The sequence below is a fragment of the Colius striatus genome, chromosome 2 (genome assembly GCF_028858725.1).
Source record: "Colius striatus isolate bColStr4 chromosome 2, bColStr4.1.hap1, whole genome shotgun sequence".
Classification (NCBI taxonomy): domain Eukaryota; kingdom Metazoa; phylum Chordata; class Aves; order Coliiformes; family Coliidae; genus Colius; species Colius striatus.
The window spans coordinates 3,930,676-3,955,141 of NC_084760.1; the positions used below are offsets into that span (position 1 = coordinate 3,930,676).

The window sequence follows — 24,466 nt, forward strand, 5'->3', positions numbered from 1 at the left end:
CAGCAGCCAGCTCTGAGTTTGTATTTGACCTTGCTATGAATGAGAGTTTGGACAAGATGGCCTTCAGATGTGCCTTCAAACCTAGTTTATTCTGTGATCTTACAGTGGAATTTGTGCAAAAATATGACAGAAAAGAACAGTTGTTGATATTCATGTTTAGAACAGGCAGTTATAGTACAGATGCACGGGGCTTTGCAAATCTTTCTTTATGGATAGGAAAAGAGGTAACTGCCTGTGTTTTTACATGCAAAAATAGATTTGTGTAGTATTTTAGTGCTGATAAAGAAAAAAAACCCAACCAAACAAACAAAAAAAAACCCCAGGGAACTGAAGTCTGTACAAAAGTAGTGCTTCATACTTTTGTACAAAGTAGCTTATCTGTTTTTAAGAGGTGACATTTATGGGCTTAAAAAGGATTTTTGTTACCATAGAATCATAGAATGGTAGGGTTGGAAGGGACCTTTAGAGCTCATCCAGTCCAACCCCCCTGCTCAAGCAGGTTCACCTAGATCAGATCACATAGGAACGTGTCCAGGTGGGTCTTGAAGACCTCCAAGGAAGGAGCCTCCACACCCTCCCTGGGCAGCCTGGGCCAGGGCTCCCTCACTGAAACACTTAAATAGCTTTTCCTTCTGTTTAAATGGAACTTTTTGTGTTCGAGCTTCATCCCATCACCCCTTGTCTTGTCACTAGGTACAGTAGAAAAAAGGGATGTCCCAACCTCCTGACACCCACCCTTTAGATATTTGTAAATGTTAATAAGATCTCCCCTCAGTCTCCTCTTCTCCAGACTAAACAGCCCCAGTTCCTGCAGCCTTTCCTCATGTGAAAGATGCTCCAGTCCCCTGATCATGTTGCTTATGGAAAGACCAAAATAGATCCTTCATAAAATTCAGTCTATGAGGAACAACTGGTTGTTTATTTCCTATTTTAACTCTTGTTGATTTTTCCCCCCTAATTCTGGACTTGTTAAAGATTCTCCTCTTTGAATAAACACTCACTCTCTATCCTAACTATGATTTTTAATGGATGAAGGTGAGTATGTGGCATTTTCCCCAGGCTTAACCTGCCAACACGTGAGCCAGGCAGTGGATGTGCATCATGTGAAGAGAGCCGTAGCTCAGAGCGTCTGGTCCATATGTGCAGAATGTCTGAAGGAGAGGCGGATGAGTGACGGTGAGCCCGTGGCACCTTCAGACATATGGCTGTGTCTCAAATGTGGGGCTCAGGTAAGCACATGTTGGAAATATACTGAGATAAGACTGGTGTAGGCTCTGTTTGGCATCTCACTATCTTCAGCGAAGCAGTGTGACCTAAGTGCTTAGTTGTGAGAGTCTGTGCTTCAGTGTCTTCAGTGGAGTAGGATGTGGCCATATGTTCTTCTTGCCTGGTTTTAAGCAGCATTTTGGGTTAATGTTCTGTGTTGTGTTGTGGTTTGGCATCACAAGTAGTAAGTGACAGTCCTGCCTTTTCTGTCTTCTTCATCTGCATGTTCTTGCCACTTCTGGAGGACTGGCTTTTGGAGCTGTATGGTTGCAAAATGCATCCATTCAGCTGGTTCATCTGGCAAAAGATCCCACAAATACATGAGTGAAAAACTAGATATGGATATTGCTGAATCAACTTATGCTATGAACACTCAATTGCTAGATTGCTATCAGTAGGTGGAGAGAGGCTCTCCTCCTCCTCAACTCTGCCCTTGTGAGACCACATCTGGAATATTGTGTCCAGTTCTGGGCCCCTCGGTTCCAGAAGGACTGGGAGCTGCTGGAGAGAGTTCAGTGCAGGGACACCAAGATGATGAAGGGAGTGGAGCATCTCTTTTCTGATGAAAGGCTGAGGGAGCTGGCACGCTTTAGCTTGGAGAAGCTAAATGAGGGGTGACCTCATTCATGTTCACAAATACATAAAGGGTGGGTGTCAAGAGGATGTAGCCAGGCTGATTAAACAGCCCCAGTTCCTGCAGCCTTTCCTCGTATGAAAGATGTTCCAGTGCCCTGATCATCTTGGTGGCCCTGTGCTGGCCTCTCTCCAGCACTTCCCTGTCCCTCTTGAGCTGAGGAGCCCAGAACTGGACACAGGACTCCAGATGAGGCCTCAGCAGGGTAGAGGAGAGGGGGAGTAGAACCTCCCTTGACCTGCTGCCCACACTCTTCTTGATGCATCCCAGGCTGCCATTGGCCTTCTTGGCCACGAGGGCACATTGCTGGCTCATGGTCAGTTTATTGTCAACCAGCACTCCCAGGTCTCTCTCTGCAGAGGTGCTCCCCAACAGGTCAATCCCCAGCCTGTGCTGGTGCATGGGGTTGTTCCTTCCCAGCTGCAGGACTCTGCACTTGCCCTTGTTGAACCTCAGGAGGTTCCTCTGTGCCCAACTCTCCAGCTGGTCGAGATCCCACTGAATGGCAGCACAGCCTCTGGGGAATCAGCCAGTGCTCCCAGTTTGATGCCAGCAGGGAACTTGCTGAGGGTCACTCTGTCCCCTCATCCAGGTGGTTGATGAAGATGTTATTTTTAAAGTGAATGGATATAATTTTAATACTGAATTAGAAAGAATGTTAAACCACCTCAGTCCTTGAGAATGCTGGATAGGTATTTAGGTCACTGTAGCTTCTTGTCTAATTTGGAAAAGTAACATTGTTGTAGTTTATTTATTACTAATACAGTCTTTCTTTTCCTACAGTCTTCCCATTTTAGCCCTTACTGTGTTGGTGTTTCCATTTTTAGGGATGTAGTAAGAACTCAGAAGGTCAGCATTCTCTGAAACACTTCCAAACAGCACGCACAGAACCCCATTGCATCGTCATCAACCTCAGCACGTGGATCATATGGTAAGTATGCAGGTGTTTGTGTATCCTTGTATGTAAGGACTACTCATAATGTAAAGCAGTGTCTTCTCAGGGTACAGAATGACAAGTAAAGTGAATATACAGAGGAAAGGCAGGGTTTTTGGAGAGAAAATTAGATTGTCTTTAGGGCTGTCAGAGGAGTCATGAATCAATACTGAGATAGAAATTTGGATCCCTCGTGTTCTGTAGTGAGTTGGCTGGTTATAGTTGTTTGTCCTGCTTAGAATCATACAATGGTTTCAACTGGAAGAGCCCTTTAAGCTCATGGAGTGCAGCCTTTGTCCCAGCCCTATCAACCACTAGACCATTTCCCTCAGTGCAACATCCACCCAGCTCTGAAACCCCTCCTGCACCAGGTGACTCCAGCATCTCCCTGGGCAGCTCTTTCCAATGCCTCACAACCCTTGCAGCAAAGAAATTCCTCCTCACATCCAGCCTGAACCTCCCCTGCTGCAACTTGAGGCTGTTTCCTCTTGTTCTATTGCTTGTTCCTAGGGAGAACAGACCCACCCCAGCCTGGCTGCAGCTTCCTATCAACCACCAGCCCATGTCCCTCAGTGCAACACCCACCCAGCTCTGAAACCCCTCCAGGGAAGGTGACTGTCTCCATATGATTATTTTCAGGGCTATAAACTGAGTTACTGAAATCTATATGTATCACAGTAAATTAGGACTAATCTATAGATGAGTTTTATTCCTCTTTTTGGTATTAAAAATTGAAACTTAAACTGAAGTACTGTGTGTGAGGTTGTTCAAGAGGTTTATTGGAGCTGGGAGGTGCATCCAGATACCCTGAATTCCAGTTCCTTTCTTCTTTTGTTTAGGTGTTACGAATGTGATGAAGAACTGTCAACACATTGCAACAAAAAGGTTTTGGCTCAAATAGTTGATTTTCTTCAGAAGTATGGTTCCAGGGCTGAACCAAGTAAGTTTACACACACAGTTTTGTCTGGAGACATTTGATCTACCGTCTCGAAAAATTTAGAGTTTCAGATTCCGAGTCGTGTTAAACAGTTGAAAAACTTTGTATGATGCTGATATCATGCAATTTGTAATTGCACAATTACTTGGGCAAGTAATGCCTGTCAAAAGTATCTTCTTTTTCCTTTTCAGTGGTATGATTACATTTAAAAAATGTTTGGGACACTTCAGGACCATTTTTCCAAATTTTATCTTTAATCAAGCGTGTTGATTTTAGAGAAGATGTCACCAGAAATGAATTGCCCTTTATATTAATAAACAAAAGCTATATAGAAGCATAAATGAGTTTAATTTTCCCTGTGTGGATGTGTTACCTCTCAGTATTTTTCTGATGTGGATTTGTTTTTCACAATTGATTTTAAGTCGGTTCTCTAGTAGCCTGTTGTTGGATGCAACACTTTCAGTTCATTTTTGTTGCTGGGTTTTAATTGATAGAATGCTCATTTGTATAAATAGAGATTATGTTAGGAGCATGTATCTTCTCAATGTATGTAATAATAGATAGAAGTTTGTACATATAGTCATCAACTGTCTCCTCTTAATAATGTTTGGTGTTATTCATCCCTACTGCAACACACTCGGCAGCATTTCTGGCTTGTGACTTTGTGTGTTGAGTGCCAGATTTTCTTCACAAATCTCATTTTAAGTCAACTTTTAAAGCAATTGGTTGCAATTTTTAGCAAGGATAATCAACTTGTTATAGGTAAGAATGGAGAAGGATTGCCTTACTGAATTCTACCAGGTATTCTTCCAGCTCCACGTGCATAAATCCTCCTGGTTTTAAGAGATGTGACATATTTTTTAAGGGGAAAAGTGATGGGCCACTGAGAAATACATATTTTATGTTTTGATCCAGTCACAAGTTGTATGTTAAGTTATTTAATTGTCTGAAATGGAAAAATTGCTACTTTTTGCAGCTTTTCACTTGTAGCAATGAAAACACCGTACCTGATTTCACTTCTGTTCACAGTGTCAGTTTGGAGTGTACGTGTAATCATAGGATCACAGAATGGTAGGGGTTGGAAGGGACCTTTAGAGATCATCCAGTCCAAACCCCTGCAGAAGCAGGGTCACCTAGATCAGGTTGCATAGGAATATGACCTGGCGGGTCTTGAACACCTCCAAGGAAGGAGCCTCCACACCCTCCCTGGGCAGCCTGGGCCAGGGCTCCCTCACTGAAACACTGACAGAGTTTTTTCTTATGTTTAAGTGGAACTTTTTGTGTTCCAGCTTCATCCCATCACCCATTGTCCTGTTGCTAGCTACTATAGAAAAAAGGGATGTCCCAACCTCCTGACACCCACCCTTTAGATATTTATAAATGTTAATGAGATCTCCCCTCAGTCTCCTCTTCTCCAGACTAAACAGCCCCAGTTCCTGCAGCCTTTCCTCATATGAAAGATGTTCCAGTCCCCTGATCATCTTGATGGCCCTGTGCTGGCCTCTCTCCAGCACTTCCCTGTCCCTCTTGAGCTGAGGAGCCCAGAACTGGACACAGGACTCCAGATGAGGCCTCACCAGGGCAGAGTAGAGGGGGAGCAGAATCTCCCTCAACCCACTGCCCACACTCTTCTTGATGCATCCCAGGCTGCCATTTAGCCTTCTTGGCCACGAGGGCACATTGCTGGCTCATGGTTAGTTTATTACCAACCAGCACTCCCATGTCTCTCTCTGCAGAGCTGCTCTTCATCAGTTCGACTCCCAGCCTGTGCTGGTGCATGGGGTTGCCTCTGGGGAATCAGCCAGTGCTCCCAGTTTGGTGCCATCAGGGAACTTGCTGAGGGTTCACTCTGTCCCCTCATCCAGGTCGTTGATGAAGGTCAACAACCTGGAATAAATGGGTGTTGCAGCTTGCTTGCAGATGAAAGGGCTGTAGTCTTTGTTTCAGTTAATTTAGTGGAAACAATTGCATTCCCTTTTTGTACTGCTGGGTAAGACTTTCTGACCAACTCCTGCCTCATGGTTTAGATCCTTAAGTTTGTGAAACTTCAAACATATCTGATGTTTTCAGAGGATGGGGATTAAATTGTGAGGTGTCTTCGATTAAGCAACTGAAATTCCTAAGTTAACTCCAGAAAAATAAGTTTAAGATAAGCCCAGGATTTGTTAAAAATTAGGTGTTTATAGCAGAGCAAGGCAGAATCTGTTTCTGCTGTAGATATTTGTGTTTCATTTTGATGCTGTTTTGAAAATGGTTCTGTTTCATTTAAGTATTTGCCTGATGTAACTGAAAATTCTTTTCTATAACTGGAAACAAAACCATATTGGTTTTGTTAAGGACATAAACATTGGGGTTTTTACCCTCCTGTTTGATGTAAAGCAGTTTTCCTTCTGAAACCAGGCATTGACATGAAAAACTAGCTATCATCCTACTTCGGTTTGTGGTCATGGATTTTGCAGTAGCAGTGCAATGATTTGACCCTGCTTGCTTTGGTGCCTTGGAAAAGGAGGTTCACAGTGGTAACCTAAAAGGTAGAGTTGGGTGCCAGCTGTGCTGTCAGCCAAGCAGTGTTATGGGCAGCATGAGGGTCCTCCTGGAGGGCTGTAGGAGGTACAGGACAGTAGGAGTCTTCTTCTCTGGAGACATTCCAACCCAGCTGGACGAGCTCCTGTGTGCCCTACTCTAGGTGGTGCTGCTCTGGCAGGGGGGTTGCACTGGATGAGCTTTCCAGGTCCCTTCCAACCCTTAAGATTCTATGATTCTATGAATCAGTGACAGATGAAGGAATGTGCTTTCCCAGTATCTCAGGCTGCATGTTACTAGTCTGCACAGTTCCTCTTCATCTTTGAGGCCTGGCTTTGAGCGCACAAACAGCCACGCTGTCGACCTTCAGAGCTGAGGAAGTCATGTGCATGCCTTGCAGGGTGGCCACCTCCACAGCAAGAGATCTCCTGTGGAAGTTGCTCCCTCAGGGCAGTCATCTCTCCCTCTCTGTGCCAGGAAAGGGCTGAGGCTCAAGTGCATTCAGAAAGTATTCACTCAAAAAGTGTGTGTGTATGCTTCCAGTCATGTGTTAAAGGTGGAAACCTGTGACCCTCTCTGTGTGGCAGTTGGGATCCTGTTCTTGAGAGCTCTGTGAACGTTGTTGCAAAGATGAGCTGGATTTCCTTACCTGTTAAGGAAAGGAGGAGAAAGGTGCTTCCCTGGCATGATCTGATACTTAGGGCTCCTTACTGTAAGAGATTGAGAAACAGCTGTGTATTGATCAATAAGTGGTGTAGGTGGTCTTGCTCTGGCAGTGGGGATTGAACTGGATCGTCTTTTGAGGTCACTTCTAACCTTTAAGATTCTGTGTGCATGAGAGGGAATTCCCAAGCAGACTTGGCATTCTTGTTTCACTTTGCTAAACATAACAGCAACGTCTTTTCTGTATTATGTCAAATACTTGGGCTGACATCCTTGGTACTTCCCCTAAAGAAATGCAACTTAAGTAAGATTTTTACTGCCTATAAGGCTTTTTAGACAATACAATCTGGAATCAAAATGTAATTAACGTTGTCCACAGCACAAAGGACATGAAGTACAATCATGGAAATTATTTCTAGTGTTGATAATTTAGCTGTAAATTAATTTATCTGTAAGTTAATTTACAGTGTAGCCTTTTCTTTCACATTACAGTGATATTTGCAGTGTGACTGTCATCCTTTAAATTATTAGTTGGCTTAGATTTCTGTTTAATATATTCAGACATTAAAACCAGAGATTAAATAAATGCAAAATAACTTGTGAGAAACAAGTAAAGCTGAAAGCTCACATTTCTCACTTCAAATTAAATCCTATGCATTTTTCCCATTGCTTTTCTGTTTTTCCCTAGAGAAGCAGCCAAAGTGAAGGCTCAGAATTTTCATATCAGAACGTGTCACCGTGACAACAGTTTGTCTTACCTCTGCATCTCTTTCTGTTGTAACAACTAATGGGCATGGTGCATCATTAAAATTCAGCCATCTTTGCGTAGAGATTTCTGTAGGAGTTGAGTATCAACGTGGATATAAGTAACAGATGAGGGATGCTAGGGTTGCTTTTTGTTGTTCTCAAATGTGCAGGAGTCATTTAAAGGTAAAAGAATCATCTTAAACACATGAGGGAGGGCTATATAGATTTCCTAATTAATGCATCTTGGAAAACAAACAAAAGCAAAATGCTTGTCATTTGGTACTAATGTGGTGGAATAGTGTGGCAGCAGGATCCCTGCCTTTCACTCAGCCTCTCGTAAAGACTCAGCTTCACTTGAGCTGTAAAAATGTGCAAATTACATTACTACTACATGACTGACTTTTGTAATTACATTAAGCAATTGAGATAAATCCCAGTGCTGGGTTCCCAAAAGAATGCTTGCAGCTGTGTGATTTTCACATCTGATCCTATGGGTTGTTGTACCCAGCAATGCCTGCCTTTTTTTTTTCCCCCCATAGAGGAGTCTGTTTGGTTAAGAGGTCATGTTGGGCACAAGATGGAAGAATAAAGAAAGATTGCTTTCTAGAGTATACCACCCAGAAATTTGTTTTGTGGAAAGGGTTAGCAGGCCATGATGATTTTCACAGAAAGGCAGGTGCAGTATTGTCCTCGTGGCACACTTGTGAGCTTCACATGGCCATAATGCACATGTAGTACACAGAAACCATGCTGAGACGTTGCAGTCTGTGTGTCTGCTCATTTGCTGGAGAAAATAAATTGTTTTGCAGCCTTAAAATGAATATTACACATATTTTCCTTTACAAAAGCCAAATTAGAGATAAGATTGTGTACCTATTCTTTTCATAGCACAGTTAATTAAAGTGGTTTGTGTGGTGATAAAATGGACAGCCATAGTATTTCCTCACAAATTTTGTAGTTAACTTTATTGTTGATAAGCTCAAGCAGAGGAATGAGATGTTAGTGCTAAGTTCAGCTGGCCAGATTTGCCAACAGATCAAAGTTACAAACTTGATTTCTATTTTAATGGACGTAACTGATGTAAAATAAGGATTAAAACTCCTGTAATTTAACAATACAAGTAATAGATATTAACAAATCATATAACTTATGCATTCCTATGTGCATGTTAGCACTTGGCAAAGGATTGTACTGAAAAAAATAATGTATTATAGATGGTTTCAGCTGGAAGAGCCCTTTAAGCTCATGGAGTGCAGCCTTTGTCCCAGCCCTATCAACCACCAGCCCATTTCCCTCAGTGCAACATCCATCCAGTTCTGAAATCCCTCCAGGGACAGTGACTCCAGCATCTCCCTGGGCAGCTCCTTCCAATGCCTCACAACCCTGTCAGCAAAGAAATTCCTCCTCACATCCAGCCTGAACCTCCCCTGCTGCAACTTGAGGCCGTTTCCTCTTGTTGCATTGCTTGTTCCTAGGGAGAACAGACCCACCCCAGCCTGGCTACAGCTTCCTTTCAGGTAGTTGTAGAGAGTGAGAAGGTCTCCCCTGAGCCTTCTTTTCTCCAGGCTCAACAGCCCCCAATCCCTCAGCCCTTCCTCACATGAGATGTGCTCCAAATCCTTTCCTAGCTTGGCAGCTGCCTCTGGATCCTCTCCAGCACCTCCATGTCCTTCTTGTAGAGAGGGGCCCAGAACTGGACACAGTATTGGAGGTGCAGCCTCACCAAAGCCGAGTCCAGGGGAGCGATCACCTCCCTGCTCCTGCTGAGCTTGGAGAATGAAAACTAGTGCTTGAATAGCTTGCTCTTTCACACTCTGCAGACATGTTTTATAGTTTGTAACATTCTGGTATGATCAGAGGAATAAAACTGGAGTTAGTATTCTGGTAGGATTGTGACAATGCAAGAGAAGCTGAGCTTTTAAAACTGTTTTTCTAAGGGTTAGATTCCCATTGTTGTACAGTGTTGGAACAAACCCTCTGAATCCTTTAAATAAAAAAGGAATGCCAGACAATTTAGTAGCATTTCAAAATAACAGCATGATGAGAACTTTGTAAAAGAAAGGTAGTTTATTCACCTTGCTTTTATTGTGAAGACCTTCGACTTGAAGTACCAGAGTTGTATTCAATAGAAGAGGCTTGACCTTGGAATAAAAGTGCATATTCCCAGAACCCTCCATTGTAATGAATAAAAAAAATGTTGCATTGAAAAGATGAGCAAAAATGCTCACTGCCCTGGCTCAAAGAAAAGCTGGATGTCCTTTATCTTTTTGCTTGCATACCATCTGCACCCCTCGGCACAACTCAGTTTCAGCACGGGCAGTAAAGAGGTCCGTGTGCTCTGCAGATGTTTGAAACACTGGGAAAGCAATAACTGTTCTGAGTGTCTTTGGCAAGTGGATGTGTCAGCAGCATGTGTGTTTGTACACCTTGTCCAGTGACTTACTCTGATTCACAGACTGAACCATTGTCTATGGTAATGTTGGGCTTAGGAATCTCAGTCACATACCCATGAGGCCAGTGCTTTGCAGCTGTGGGACAAAACCATGTTCCCTGCCTCTGTAAAGCTGATGAGACACAGTCCTTTTGCCTGTGGGTCTGGCAGGAGGAGGTGTGCTAGCATGGGAGAGAGCCTGGAGGCATCAGAAAGCTTTGGTGAGCATGAAGGCTGTGCCTGTACACAAATGCAGCTGTGAACAGCTGAAGGAATGAGTGCTGGAGGTGGGTATCACAGTGGGACCAGAGGCAGGTGCTGACCTGGTGCCTAGGAAGAGATGGTCAGTAAGACAGGTGGTCAGTGAGGTGTGGTGAGCTGGACAGAGAGCTGGGCAATGAGTACTTGTGTTTCTGCAGCCAGGTATGATTTATTAAGGGGAAAGGAGGTTGTGATCATCAAGGAAATGAGGTTGTGGTGACCAAGGCACAACTTGGGTGAGAGTTTTCCCTGTGTGACTGGATTAGAAAGGCCACATCTGCAACAAAACTGCAGGAGTGTGACAGAGAGGCACAGTCTGAATGTATGAGCCCCAGAACAGTCACAGTTGGATATATTGTCCCTATCCCCCTGGTTGAGGGTCACCATGTCAGCTCTTTAAAAGATGTAATAATCAACTATGGGCAGAAATCAATCCATGAACTTAATTACTTTTGTGCTTTTCCCCCACCTTGCTCTCATGAACATTACCAAGGCCCTTTATAACAGGTATTACTACATGCAGACAGATGTCTTGGACTAGTTCTTTTCTCCTATTTGGCCAGGAGCTGAAGGCCCTTGTGGAGAGCAGCAGATGACAACCACTTTGATGGAATCCATCTGTTGGAATGCTTGTGTCCACAGTAGCTTAAAAGTCACTTTTCATATCCAAAAGCAGGCCTGTTAAAACATCACAAGGTTGCAAGACTGAGTCCTCAAGAGGCTGAAACAGTTGAGTGCAAGTTCACTTTAAAAAATTACATATTAGCCTTTTGATTAATAACATGCTTGTAGCCTTGGGTTAATCTTGCAGAAGGCCCCTCCAGCCCCAATCTGTAGAAGTATTAGCTATCACAGTCATTACCAGCATCTTCTATTAAGACTGACCAAGTCTTCACATGTCAACTACACATTCAGCTTGGGGCTTGTCTGTCAGTTATCACTGAGCTGGGGACACTGAGTGGAGTTGAATTGAAAAACTGCAGTCCTTCCTCTGGCTCTGTGGATGTCCTTAAAAATATCTGCATGGAATAAGGGAGGCAGCAGAGAATGTTTGTGGTGGCAAAGCAATGCTTTTCTCTCCAGACTTTTTCCCAAAGACAAACCGCCCCCGCCCCCGGTAAACATCCTTGTGAGTTGTGTTTGTAAAATTACTCAAAAGCAAGAAGGCAGTAATGAAAACCTGAATAAAACCAGCTTCCTAGACTTCAGTGACAACATACAAACCTTTCCTTATTTTACTACTCCTTCTCCTTATCCCTGTACTAATTATCCAGCTTTGTGACAGTCGGATGCCTGGTTCTCATTCATTCATTGTGGTTTATAATTGTGTATTCACCCAGCTCTCATCTCAAAGCTGGATACTTTGGCTTTCTTTCCCCCTCCCTTAAATAATGCATATGTAAGGTTCAGCAAATGGAACCTTGCTACTTGTGTGAAGCTGCCATTTAACCATGAAGTGAAATGCTTTTATCGAGTTTGCCCTGCAGATACGGTCTGCTGTGGCAGTGCTGTCCATATTTGGTGGCTGTGCAAGGAGAGCCAGGTGGTGCTGCAAAGCATAGCACAGTGAAGCGTGGACAGATCTAGGTTTGACATTTGTCATCCTGTACTGCTGAAGGGAAGAGAAAAATCTGCTTTTCCATATGCTTATGCTTTAATTTTTGCCTGCAGTTTTGTCCAGATGGCCTTGTGAACATTGTTTACTTTAAGATGCTGTCCCAGATGTTTTTGAATGCCGATGGATAAATGCAACAACTGTGGTACACTAATACACAAATTATTTACACAATTTTGGCTTCCCCCTCCCACTTTTTAACCATCTCTTCTCCCCAGCAGTACTCTGTATGGCACACTTCTGAGGGGAACAAGGCTCCACTTAATAAATTTCTGAGTCTGAACAGAGCCTTGGAGTTGCAGACACGTGGATCTTCCCTTCTGCTGTGATTCTTTTGGAGCCCTGCGTGGGTGGATGAGTCTCAGACACTGTAGCCCATTTTAAACATATCAAGTCAGGTGTTGCTGCAGGTCGCCTGTAAAACAGTGTTTCAGGAAGTGAGCAGCTCCCAAGCTGCTTGTCGTTCGTTGTGTTGAAAACCACTTGGGTTTTCAAGGAGAATTTGGCCTCTATCTTTGCCCTTGTCTTGATTTTCCACATGAATGGAAAGGAGTGTATTTTAAAGCTGTGTAAGCAATATTACCAAGATCATTTATATATATATATATATATATATTTAAGCAGCAAAGCATCTCTAACTGCATTTTGACACAGGTACAATTTGGAAATGCAGTTATACCTTGATAGCACTATAGGTTGCAGTCAGACCGTGCCAGAAGCTTGTTGTGTCTGTTGCCAGAGACAGGAGACATTTTAATGACTTCTTTTTCTTTAATTACATGTTTCCATCCTCTAAGCACGAAGCTACCTTGGAGTGTATGCAGAGGAACCTTTTGGCATGAGCATTTCATTAACGTAAATAGGTCTCTGTTAAGTTGTTCCTTGAGAACACTTTAATGAGACTTCAATGTGAAACTCATTAGAACAAATATCTGAATTCATCTGTCAAGACAGAGATTGCAGCATCGTGGTCCTTGGCATCTATTAAGTCCATAAGTCATTTACATTGACGTGCATTGTTAATCGATATTTAAGACACTGCAGATGTCAGTAATGTTCATATTTAGTCCTGTAACCATGACAGTATGAAAGTTGCTAGTAGAATTCGAGGCTAAATATTGTTATCTCAAGTCTTTCCCTTACCTCTAGGCTACAAGTTAATGACTGTCTAACTTTGCTGCCCCTCATCTATTTGAATAATAAGGGCAACAGGGAAATACATGGCTGTTGTACTGGTAGCGCATTTCCAGCGCACTTCGGTCAAAGTTTTGTGTTTGAAATGAAACAGTAGCACTCAGTGTATTTGGGTTGTGTTAGCAATTCCTCAGGCTATGACAAGGGAAGGTGTGTCAAGAAGCAAATGTGTAAGGTTTGGGGAAGCTGGTGATAACTCCAGGGTGGCCATTGACTGAGTCGTAGGAGGGAATTGAAACAGAGTGTGGCAATGCATAAAAATTCACAGCATTCAGGTGGTAACTTTTCATAGAATCATAGAATGGTAGGGTTGGAAGGGACCTTTAGAGATAATCCAGTCCAACCCCCTGCAGAAGCAGGTTCACCTAGATCAGGTCACATAGGAACGTGTCCAGGCAGGTCTTGAAGAGCTCCAAGGAAGGAGCCTCCAAAACCGCTCTGGGCAGCCTGTGCCAGGGCTCCCTCACTGAAACAGTGAAAGAGTTTTTTCTTATATTTAGGTGGAACTTTTGGTTTCCAGCTTCATCCCATCACCCCTTGTCCTGTTACTATCTACTATAGAAAAAAGGGATGTCCCAACCTCCTGACACCCACCCTTTAGATATTTATAAATGTTAATAAGATCTCCCCTCAGTCTCCTCTTCTCCAGACTAAACAGCCCCAGTTCCCGCAGCCTTTCCTCATATGAAAGATGTTCCATTCCCCTGATGCTCCATTCCCCCTCTAACTTTTAGTTACCTCTCTTCAAATGCACCAAAAAGCAGCCTTTGTGTGGTGTTTCTAGTGTGTCTAAAGTACACCTTAACTGTGTATTGTTAATAAACTAGGAGACCCCATTTTACTCTCTTGGTTGGGTAACTGAAGAAGCTGCAGTCTTATGAGACAGTATGATTACACTGAGAGGTTTGGTTGGGTATGTGTAATTGTTGGGAGGGTATTTTTTTCCCCAGGGGTTTAACTGCTGATGTCATCTCTTTTTTTAAAGATGCTATCTTTCTACCTGTGTTAAAAATGATAAATGTAATCCATGGAAGGACTGAATTGGTTTATGCAATTGTATAGTAACATTAATCTGTAGTTTAATTTCAGGTTCATCAAAAATCATACGTCTCCGTGAAGAAAACAGTGAAACAGGTGAAATACTGAAAGGAAAAAGTTCTGGTAATGGTGCATCAGTTCCAGTTAAAGGAATAAACAATTTAGGAAACACATGCTTTTTTAATGCTGTTATGCAGGTAAGATGGAAAGACCATACAGCTTTCTCTTAACAGATGTGAGAAATGCTTCATCTGTGTAAACTGTGGGCTTCAGAAAAGGTTCTGACTGTTACCAGTCTCCACTCTGCTTTATGAAAGTCCATTTCAAATTCCTTTTCCTCCTTGCTATTCAAGCAATGTTTCCTGTTGTAACAAAAAATAATTCCTGGATCAGTAGCATTTTTCACAGTAGTGAGACAAATGAAAATGTCAAGTGTTTTACACACTGCAGGTGTGTGTGGGCTGGACTGGAGCATATGCTTTTATTTGTAGTTCAGCATTAGGCAGTCATGAGTAATGCACAGTATTTACCATACTGGTGGGTGTGAAAAGGGCTGTTTTATGCATAACATTAATGTCTACACAGTGCATTGTGATGATTTTAAGCCCCTACAATGGATACACTTATAAAAGTACTTTTATTGATTATGGGTGGGTTTTTTTCCTGACCAGCATAAGAGGAATGAGCTGTGCTAATACACTTTTATTGATGTTGAGTGTATAGCTAATCCAACATCCTCAAAAAAAAAGCAGCAGCCTTAGCAGGTTTCATATTGAACCATCCTATTACTTGTCAGTTGTGCAGAGACATCTGTGTATCTGCAGCCAGGAGTGAACAAATGAGAGGAAACTGCTGCAGAAGTGATCTGAGCTGGTTCCTTTACCTTGTGTTGGTGGTGATTACAGTACTCAGTAAATAGTACATTTGTGAGGAGCAGAATTACTGCAAATTGTTCTCTGTCCACATTTACTGTGAGGTGAGGGAGCCCTCGAACAGGCTGCCCAGGGAGGATGTGGAGGCTCCTTCCTTGGAGGTCTTCAAGGACACATTGCTGTGTGACCTGATCTAGGTGAACCTGCTTCTGCAGGGGGGTTAAACTGGATGATCTCTAAAGGTCCCTTCCAACCCCTATCATTCTGTGATTTAGGACACTGTAGAAAGTGAAGTCATCTGCAAAGTTAACCAAAATTAAAGCAACAAAGCTGAGTTGTTTCCTCTCCTAAATTCAGAGAGGTAATACTTTTCAGTGTGCAAAGCTCTTGTGCTTCTTGGGGCATGATGATTGCAGAGTTGAAAAGAAACAAGTGACTTCAGATCCTAATATCCTCACCATAAAAGAAACCTCAACCCAAATGAACAGATCTTGGTGTTCCACAAAAATAACAAAGTTATTAGTAGGAAACTATTTTGGAATTACAGAAACAGAAGCAGAGAGGATTTTAGAAACAATCTGAAATCAATGATCTTGGCTCTTCTAAGGGTGATACCTACTTTTGCTAGTGGTCTGATATAAACCTCAGTTTTACATCATGAAATAGATTTGGTTTTATCTATCCCTGCAGCTAGAATTTCTGACTAAAGAAAAATGTAATAGTTGAAAGGTCAGCATGTGTTTCTTGGGTATATATATTTTTTTTTTTCTTTAAGAACTTGGCACAGACTCATGTCCTAAATGATCTGATGTATGAGATGAAGGAGAAAGGAACCAAGCTAAAAATCTGTCATACTTCGGACTCGCAGTGGGTAAGTATGCAGTGAGAAATACAAATGTGGGGAAACGTGGGAAGAAGCTGGAGGATGGGAAATCACATCACCATTAAAGACACGCTCTTACTGTCCTGTTCCTTTTGATTTGGAGTTGTTGAGCCCATTTATGATATCTGTGAACTCACTGCTTTTACAAAAGTGATTACTGAGCCCTGGAGGAGGATGAATAACCACTTCCTTTCACATTTTGTGACACTGAAGTAGCAAATAATGCCTGACCTTAGGAAAGAGTGAGTGGCTTATTTTTGTTTCCCATTTTACTTCTTCAGGATGAATATATGATACAGGAAATAGTATCTTTGACTCTAGAAAATGTTCATGAAATATTTTATTCTAGCCTGTCGCAGACTTTAATTGAAGAGACTTGTAACATTCATCCAGAGGACTGAACTGAGAGAAGCAAAATTTCAGTGAGGACCAAGTTTATTGTCCTCAAGCTCACTGCAAGCATATGGGAGACTCCTGTGGTTATTATCAAAAGAGTATGCTGCTGTTCCTGGTAGTGTTGTGGAGACTTGGGGTTTGTAATTTGTTGTTGGCAATAAAGGCAACACCCCTTTCTCTGCTAGCTAAAGAAAGCAGTTTACAGAGGACTATTTTTTCTCCTTCTTCTGATGTTGATTTTGAGCTTTCTGGTGGCAGTGAGGGTTGAAATCATCATCTGAAATGATGAAGATTTCTGTATGTTTCCATTGGTGATGTTCATAGTTTCTTCAGGCAAGAACACTGTGAAATTCCCTGCCTTGCTGTCTGTGTTTCCTCCAGTGGCAATTCTGAGCAGAAGCATGTTTCACTAAGTTATCCTGAGCCACAGTCGAGATCTAGAGCTTGTTTGTGCCCAGAGGCTTAGAAAGCCAGGGGTACATTGGCTTATGCTTGATACAAAACTTGCACAGCCATAAGGTTGCAAGACTTTAATGACAATGTTTACAGTGTAAATAAGAACAAAGTGAAGACTCTTTTCTGGTCTTTGTATGTCAACCCAGAATTGAAGGGCTGTAATAATCTAACTAAATGTAGAAACTCCCAGCTTCCCACTTGGTAAAGGGAGCTTTTCCATCTTTTAATAGTATATGTAAAGCAAATACTTTGTGTATATCCATAGTGTTTATGTTTTGTGTGGATCTGCCTTTGGGTTGAGGCAGCCTCTCTCATTGTTTGTCCAGCAGGTGTATCTCTTTTTGTGAGAGTCAGGCCAGCTAGTAGGAAGCACTGTTCCTGGAGGAACAGGGTACATTTCTGTGACTTTCAGATGTGTAGAACTGTTAGTGTGCAACTTACAGGTCAGAGAAGCTGACCACCCTGTTCCTAAGGTTGAGTAGACAGCCTGCTACTGAGCCCTGTCTTATGCTGGCCCACAGAGCACGTTGCCCACATCATCTTTTCAACATGCAGTCTCAGTGACTAAAGCTGGTAATACATCAGGTAGTCTGGTTTTGTCAGAATCAGAATGCCTCATTGACATGCCTATTTCCAAAAGTAGTGATTACCAAGCAATTTGCTTGACAAGAGTTATTTGTTCTTGCAGCTATTATTGCTTAAATAGTAAGCTTTCTCTTCAACTGTTCCAATCATGTGGGTGACAGCAACGTTTAAGAAACCACTCAAAACACTTTTAAAGAGTGAAAGTTACATTGTTCATTGTCATAAATGTACCAACTAGAATTAAGTCTTATCTGAAATCTGATGTGCAATTCACCTTTGCTTTGAAGGATCCTTTGGTGGTAAACCTCTCCAGCCCAGGACCTTTGACTTCAGCGATGTTCTTGTTCCTTCACAGCATGAGGGAGGCTGGAAAAGGGCCTCTTTCTCCCAAAGTGCTATTCAGCCAGCTTTGTCAAAAGTATGTATTGCCACTATCTTTTACTTATTTATGTGGGTTTTATTTCTGGTGATATGTTTCTGGTGATAAATGTGCCATGTCTGTTGTCCTTTCTGTTTTTTGCCAGCTGATAGAAAAAAAGCCTTTCTCATGTCCTGAAGGTGTTTAAGAGATGGTTGGATGTTGGTCTACTGGTTGATAGGGCTGAGATATAGGCTGGAATCGATACGCTTAAAGGTCTCTTCCAGCTGAAACAATTCTGTGATTGTATGATACTGCATTTCAAAGTTGCAGGGCTCCTTGTTACGCTCCAGGGTTGTTCTCTGCTTTTCATGAAAACGTGTGGTGCAGTGCATAATCACTAACTTCCAATAAACTTTGAACTGAGTGTGAGGGGGCAAAAGGAGGCATGGTAAAATGGAAGAAAATTGAATTACCTTTGAGGAACCACAGAATGCTAAGGGTTGGAAGGGACCTGGAAAGCTCATTCAGTGCAACCCTCCTGCCAGAGCAGCACCACCTAGAGTAGGGCACACAGGGACTCATCCAGCTGGGTTGGAATGTCTCCAGAGAAGGAGACTCCACAGCCCATCTGGGCAGCCCCTGCCAGTGCTCCCTCACCTCAACAGCGAATAAACTTTTCCTTGTGTTTCTTTGGAAGCTCTTCTGTTCCAGTTTGTCCCAACTGCCCCTTGTCCTATCATTGGCCATCACTGAGAAAAAGCCCAACTCCATCCTCCTCACACCCACCCTTTATGGATTTGTAACCATGAATGAGGTCACCCCTCAGTCTCCTCCAAGCTACAGAGCCCCAGCTCCCTCAGCCTTTCATCAGAAAGGAGATGCTCCACTCCACCATCTTGGTGTGCCTGCACTGAACTCTCTCCAGCAGCTCCCTTTCCTTCTGGAACTGAGGAGCCCAGAACTGGACACAATATTCCAGATGTGGTCTCACGAGGGCAGAGTAGATGATGCTGCTGCACAGTGGTATGTAGGTATTTTGAAAGAAAGGGTAAGTTTTTAAAACCTAGGAAGAAAAAAAAAGCTTTTAAAAGCTTTTAAACCTCTGCTGTGATGTCTGACCTTGGCATCAATTCAAAATTAAAAAGGGTCTAACAAGTAAGGACTTGAAGCAGTACTGAAATGGCATATGGCTCCAGATTGCAAAGAGCTTACAAGCCCTAAAGAAACTCTTGTTTCTTGGCATGGAAAATGTTTACAGTGGTGCCTTGTAGGTGCCTTCAATTATGATGGAAACAGTGTAGCTTTTTAAAACACCTGCGGAAGACCTATTTAAAAGTTGATACAAACATTTTAAAATAGCCTTGAGGAGTAAAAGAAGCCATAGAGGCAGAGTGACTGGAGGATGATGCAGCTGAGTCTCACCTTGGAAAGGATTAATAATGCATGTTCGTTTATTTGCATGCAGTTTTAAGCATTCTGGAGCAAAAGAGTTAGGAGGAAAGTTGGAGCCTCCTACCATGGAGTTCCAGGGCAAACCTCGCTGTGCAAGCATGGCTTGAAAGTATGGGATAAACAAACAAAAGCTTTTAGACTAGAACAGGAACAACTTATTTCTACTAAAGAAATCGTTCATTACTTTTTTCTTCATGTTAAAAATTCAGAAACTTAGAATATTGTATCTGGTTCTGTTGTACCTGGCCTCCTTTTGATTCTTCTGAGCTGTAAAAGGAAGTGTGTATAAGATGTCCTTAGAGCCATTTTGAGTCAGACAGGGGGGTTCTCTCTTTAGCATTATTTACCTGGAAGAAAAAGATATTGTTCTCTCACTCCTCCTTCTGTTTTGGAGCTGATTCAAAAGTGTGATTATAAGAACAAAATTTGACTGAGAAATGGAAGGGAAATGACTGAGTAAGAATAGTAGTTTTTTCTCTCTGTAAGTGTTAAGAAGGGAAAAGATGGCACAAAACATGTTTGGAAGCCCACCTTAGGAAACTCTTTGTCAAATAATCAAGAGGCAGTGCACTACATATGACATTGTATTTTCCAAGTGACAACTGTGAGAGTGAGGGAGCCCTGGCACAGGCTGCCCAGGGAGGGTGTGGAGGCTCCTTCCTTGGAGGGCTTCAAGACCTGCTTGGACACGTTCCTGTGTGACCTGATCTAGGTGGGATCTGTCCAACCTGCAGGGGGGTTGCACTGGATGATTCCTAAAGGTCCCTTCCAACCCCTACCATTCTGAGATTCTGTGATTTTATGAATACTTTTTCTTTGTCCATTCTCTGGGCAATGTCACATTATAAGTGACTTTGTTGGATGATTTTTTTTTGGGCAACAAAGTGTTTTTCAGACCACTTTGATTGTGTTGACTGTTTGAGGAGTACTTAGTCATACTGTTAGAACATGATTGCAAATTGCACAGATAGTATGGGATGAACTTGTCTGTGATGCCAAGAGTTGGACTCAGTGACCCAGGAATTGTCTTCACAGTCCCAGGCTTAACATAACATTGTTTTGGGTAGTTGCTTGTAGCTTGCAAAACAGGGGGACACACACTGGGTGGTCATGCAGAATGTAGGTGTTCTGCATAGTACAGTCACTTCCAAATCACAATCACAGAATCCCAAGGGCTGGAAGGGACCTGGAAAGCTCATCCAGTGCAACCCCCCTGCCAGAGCAGGACCACCTAGAGTAGGGCACACAGGAACTCATCCAGCTGGGTTGGAATGTCTCTAAAAATCCTTCTCGACTTCTTAGAGATGTGAAAGGTGGAAGTGCTGGAGCTGTCAGCAGATGATGGTATGATGCTGTTCCTTATATTCTTAGATCTATCTGCTTGTCAGGACTGTTACAGTATGCTGTCTAGCCAAAAAGTAACACAGCAGTTTCCCAATAATTCTTTTCTCATGTGTAACAGAGGGCTGATACCTTAAAAGTGGTTACTTTTCCCTCATGACACAATTGGATTCAGGAGCTTGGGACATCCCATTTTTCTATAGTAGCTAGAAACAGGACAAGGGGTGATGGGATGAAGCTGGAACACAAAAAGTTCCATTTAAACATAAGGAAGAACTATTTTACTGTGAGATGAGGGAGCCTTGGCCCAGGCTGCCCAGGGAGGGTGTGGAGGCTCCTTCCTTGGAGATCTTCAAGACCCACCTGGACACGTTCCTGTGTGACCTGATCTAGGTGACCCTGCTTCTGCAGGGGTGTTGGACTGCATGATCTCTAAAGGTCCCTTCCAACCCTACCATTCTATGATTCTGTGATTATATATATAAATTTTGATTAAATTAGTATTGATGAGTTTGGGTGCTCTTCAGTTTTTAATCTCCTAGCTGAATGGTGACATATTTGCATGTTAGATCGGTTGGTACAAGATAAATGTCAAGCTGTATAATTTAGCACCTGACACTTGCCCTCATTTCCAGGTCAGTGCTGGAGTAACTTCTGAATTTAATATCTGGAGCTGCTTTTCTTGATCAGAGGATCCAGAGGCAGGCTAGCAAGCTAGAAAGGGATTTAGAGCACAGCTCAAATAGGGAAGGGCTGAGGGATCTGAGGCTGTTTAGCCTGGAGAAAAGAAGGCTCAGGGGAGACCTTCTCACTCTCTAAAACTACCTGAAAGGAAGCTGTAGCCAGGCAGGGGTGGGTCTGTTCTCCCTGGGAACAAGCAATAGAACAAGAGGAGACAGCCTCAAGCTGCAGCAGGGGAGGTTCAGGCTGATTGTGAGGAGGAATTTCTTTGCTGCAAGGGCTGTCAGGCATTGGAAGGGGCTGCCCAGGGGGATGCTGGAGTCACAGTCCCTGGAGGGGTTTCAGAGCTGGGTGGATGTTGCACTGAGAGAAATGGGCTGGTGGTTGATAGGGCTGGGACAGAGGCTGCACTCCGTGAGCTTGAAGGGCTGAAATCATTCTGTGTCCTTGTTGGAGTCTACCTACTTCAGATGTTGCAGTGTGTAGGAATTTGTTCACTTTTGAATTGGGCATCCTTATTCCAAAACTGAGAAGTACTCAGTGAAAGAAGAGCTAAGAAGGCAAGGAAGGAATTGCTAAAAAGGAGGGAATGAAGGCACATAGGAATGCAGTTAGGTGTGGGCACAGAGCCTGTAAAGAAAGGGAGCAGGTGCTGCTCTCTCAGGGCACTGGATGGGATCCTAAAACCTGCAAGTGGACGAGAGACTCTGCCAGTGGATGGACATTTGCTGCTCAAAAGCAATGAGAGAACTGGGACACCGTGCTTTCACATGCAAACTGCTTCTTTAAGAGTCTGAGGAGATCATGGTGGGAAGCTTCTCTCTTTTTTTGTACCAAAGGGTATTGTGGTGCTTTTTTTTAAGTGAAATAACAAAAGCAAAAAATGATAGTGAGTGTTAATTTTATCAAGTGGTGGGGTAGCCAGGTTGAGGAAGGGGAGAAGAGGAGAAGAAATGGATGAGTCTTTCTCTAGCAACTGTTTAGCGTCTGGTACTAATTCATCCACTGTTAATTTTGTTAGTGTTGCAGCTGTCAGATGTTTTGTGAGGACAGATTGTGAGCATAGCTACAGGGCCCTTCTGTTGGTTTTCCACTGTGCTGAATATCAGGACTGCAGACTTCTGACTTATCTGGAGACTTAGTGACTAATGCTACACTGATGTATTAAGAAGACATACAGTTTATTTCCTTTATTTGTTATGATTGAATAATTTTATTAGTGGAAGAAAGCTTAGATTTGTGTAGCAAGTAAATGTTGCAGCATATAATGTGACTGCTTCAAACCTTCCCCAAGTAATTATTTATAGGGGTATTATATTACTATGAACATGGAGGAAGAAAACCTAACCAAGATTTTATTGGTGGTCACAAAATATACATAGTTCTTCCCTCCCCAAAGAGTATTCATCCTTCCTTCTTAGGTGCTGAGAGTAGAACCCAGGACAGAGTTGGGACTGACAGAACAGAGGTCATGCACAGTTAGGACTATGGATTAGTTTTGGAGGAAAACCTCAGTAATGTGTGGAATATTCCACCTCTGAGAAGAAAGGCTGAGAGAAACTGAGGTAATGTTGCAAAGGATTCAAGGAGTGAAGAGTAGAGGATTTTTCTCATTAATTAGGAGTCTTTTTGAGCCTTTTAAAATGATGTTATTGTAGAGAAAAAGAGACATTTAGGAAAGATCTCCCGCTTGCTTATTTCTCCCAATTGACCATTCAAAGGTAATGGCAGCAGAACACACAGCTGATGTTTCCTTGAGCAGTTGTGTAGAGTTGTTTTTGGGTCCCTGTCATACCTCCATGTGCCTTGCTGACAGTGCTGTGTCCTGTGCAGGAGCTCTCTGGCAGAGGAGATTGCATCTTCTCCGTGTAGCAGCAGAGGGATTGCATGTCTTGGTTTCAGTCAGCTTTGTCAGAGTTTCCCTTATTTTAGGAGTAAGTTAAGAAAGCTGGGTGGATGAGGTTTCTGAGTGCAAAGGAGATGAATTACATATATAAGTGATGTGCATTGGCAGGAGCCATCTGCACTTGTTGCTGAGTTTTGGTGTTCACTTCTTCCACTCAGAGGAAAGACTCATGCAGCATTTTGGACAACACAAATGTTTGCAATGTGTGAGGCATTGGTGAGCTATGTAAGCAATGCTTGTAGGTATAGTGAAGTAGAAACCCAGTGGTGTCATTAGTTACATTGCAGGTGTTTCCTCAGTAGCAACGTTCCCATTAACCAGAATAGAGCATTAAAGCCAGTTGGGAGTTTTAGGGAGAGGTAGCAAAAACAGGAAGCCTTCACACCAAGAGAGACTTGAATATTGGGAGTTTAGGCAGGAGAGGACACGAAAAGAAGGCATGACAGCAAGAGTGGACAGTAAATGATAGAAGATAAATGAGCTGTGCTTAACTGCTCTCACAAGAGTACAAGGAGCTCTTTGAAACTGAAAGACAACAGATTTAGAGCTGGGAGCTAAAAAAAGGGGGGTTTTTACCATTTTATAGAGTTAACCTGTGGAAGTTGCTGTCACAGAGCACTGTTGAAAATCTTGTCAGGTCTTAAAGGAAGAAAGAAGAATTAGATGTCCATATAAAGGGAAAACTTTTTATATAGGGATGCAAGACCTCGTGCATAAAGGTCTTTGTTTGGCTATGAGCTGGTAGTAAGAAATTTCCCTAGACAGATATTTCCATTGCTTGTTAAAAAGAGCCATGTTTTCTCTCTCATGGTTAAGTGGGAAATGGCTTTTGTAGCATGTCAGCTGTTCTGTCCATTCAGAACTGCCTCTAACAAGTGCTTTTTGCTCATGTACCAGAGGTCTGGTGCACTGCAAGAAAGAGATGGTGCAAACCTTTTCATTCTAGCTCTTCCATAGTGACAGTGAATAGATATTTGATGGTTTCACTAGGAAAGCTAAGTGGAAAGGTGATGTCTGTTATAAATTGGCCCTTTTTTCTGGGTAACTTTCATTGGAAATTGATGAGCCTTGAATGATGAACATCTTCCTTATGATGAATATGTTATATCCTTAAGATGAATATATTCCTTGTGAGGAAAGGCTGTGGGAACTGGGGCTGCTTAGTCTGGAGAAGAGGAGACTGAAGGGGGATCTCATTAATACTTACAAGTATATATGTGGTGGGTGTCAGGAGGTTGGGGCATCACTTTTTTCTGTTGTATCTAGCAACAGGACAAGGGGTGATGGGAT

At 42.7% G+C, this 24,466-nt stretch overlaps 1 protein-coding gene across 6 annotated transcripts in view; it reads left to right on the plus strand.

Annotated features, from left to right (window-relative positions):
- The window catches only part of USP45 (ubiquitin specific peptidase 45), a 62,904-nt gene that overhangs the window by 16,419 nt on the left and 22,019 nt on the right, over positions 1–24,466 (plus strand). For 5 of the 6 annotated variants that reach the window (XM_061991429.1, XM_061991428.1, XM_061991431.1 and 2 more), the window contains exons 3-8: positions 1,036–1,229; positions 2,728–2,831; positions 3,674–3,774; positions 14,295–14,440; positions 15,891–15,986; positions 17,723–17,853. In XM_061991429.1, coding sequence (XP_061847413.1) covers positions 1,036–1,229; positions 2,728–2,831; positions 3,674–3,774; positions 14,295–14,440; positions 15,891–15,986; positions 17,723–17,853 — 772 coding nt within the window. The remainder of the gene's footprint in view (positions 1–1,035; positions 1,230–2,727; positions 2,832–3,673; positions 3,775–14,294; positions 14,441–15,890; positions 15,987–17,722; positions 17,854–24,466) is intronic. The other variant, XM_061991433.1, reaches the window with a different exon arrangement.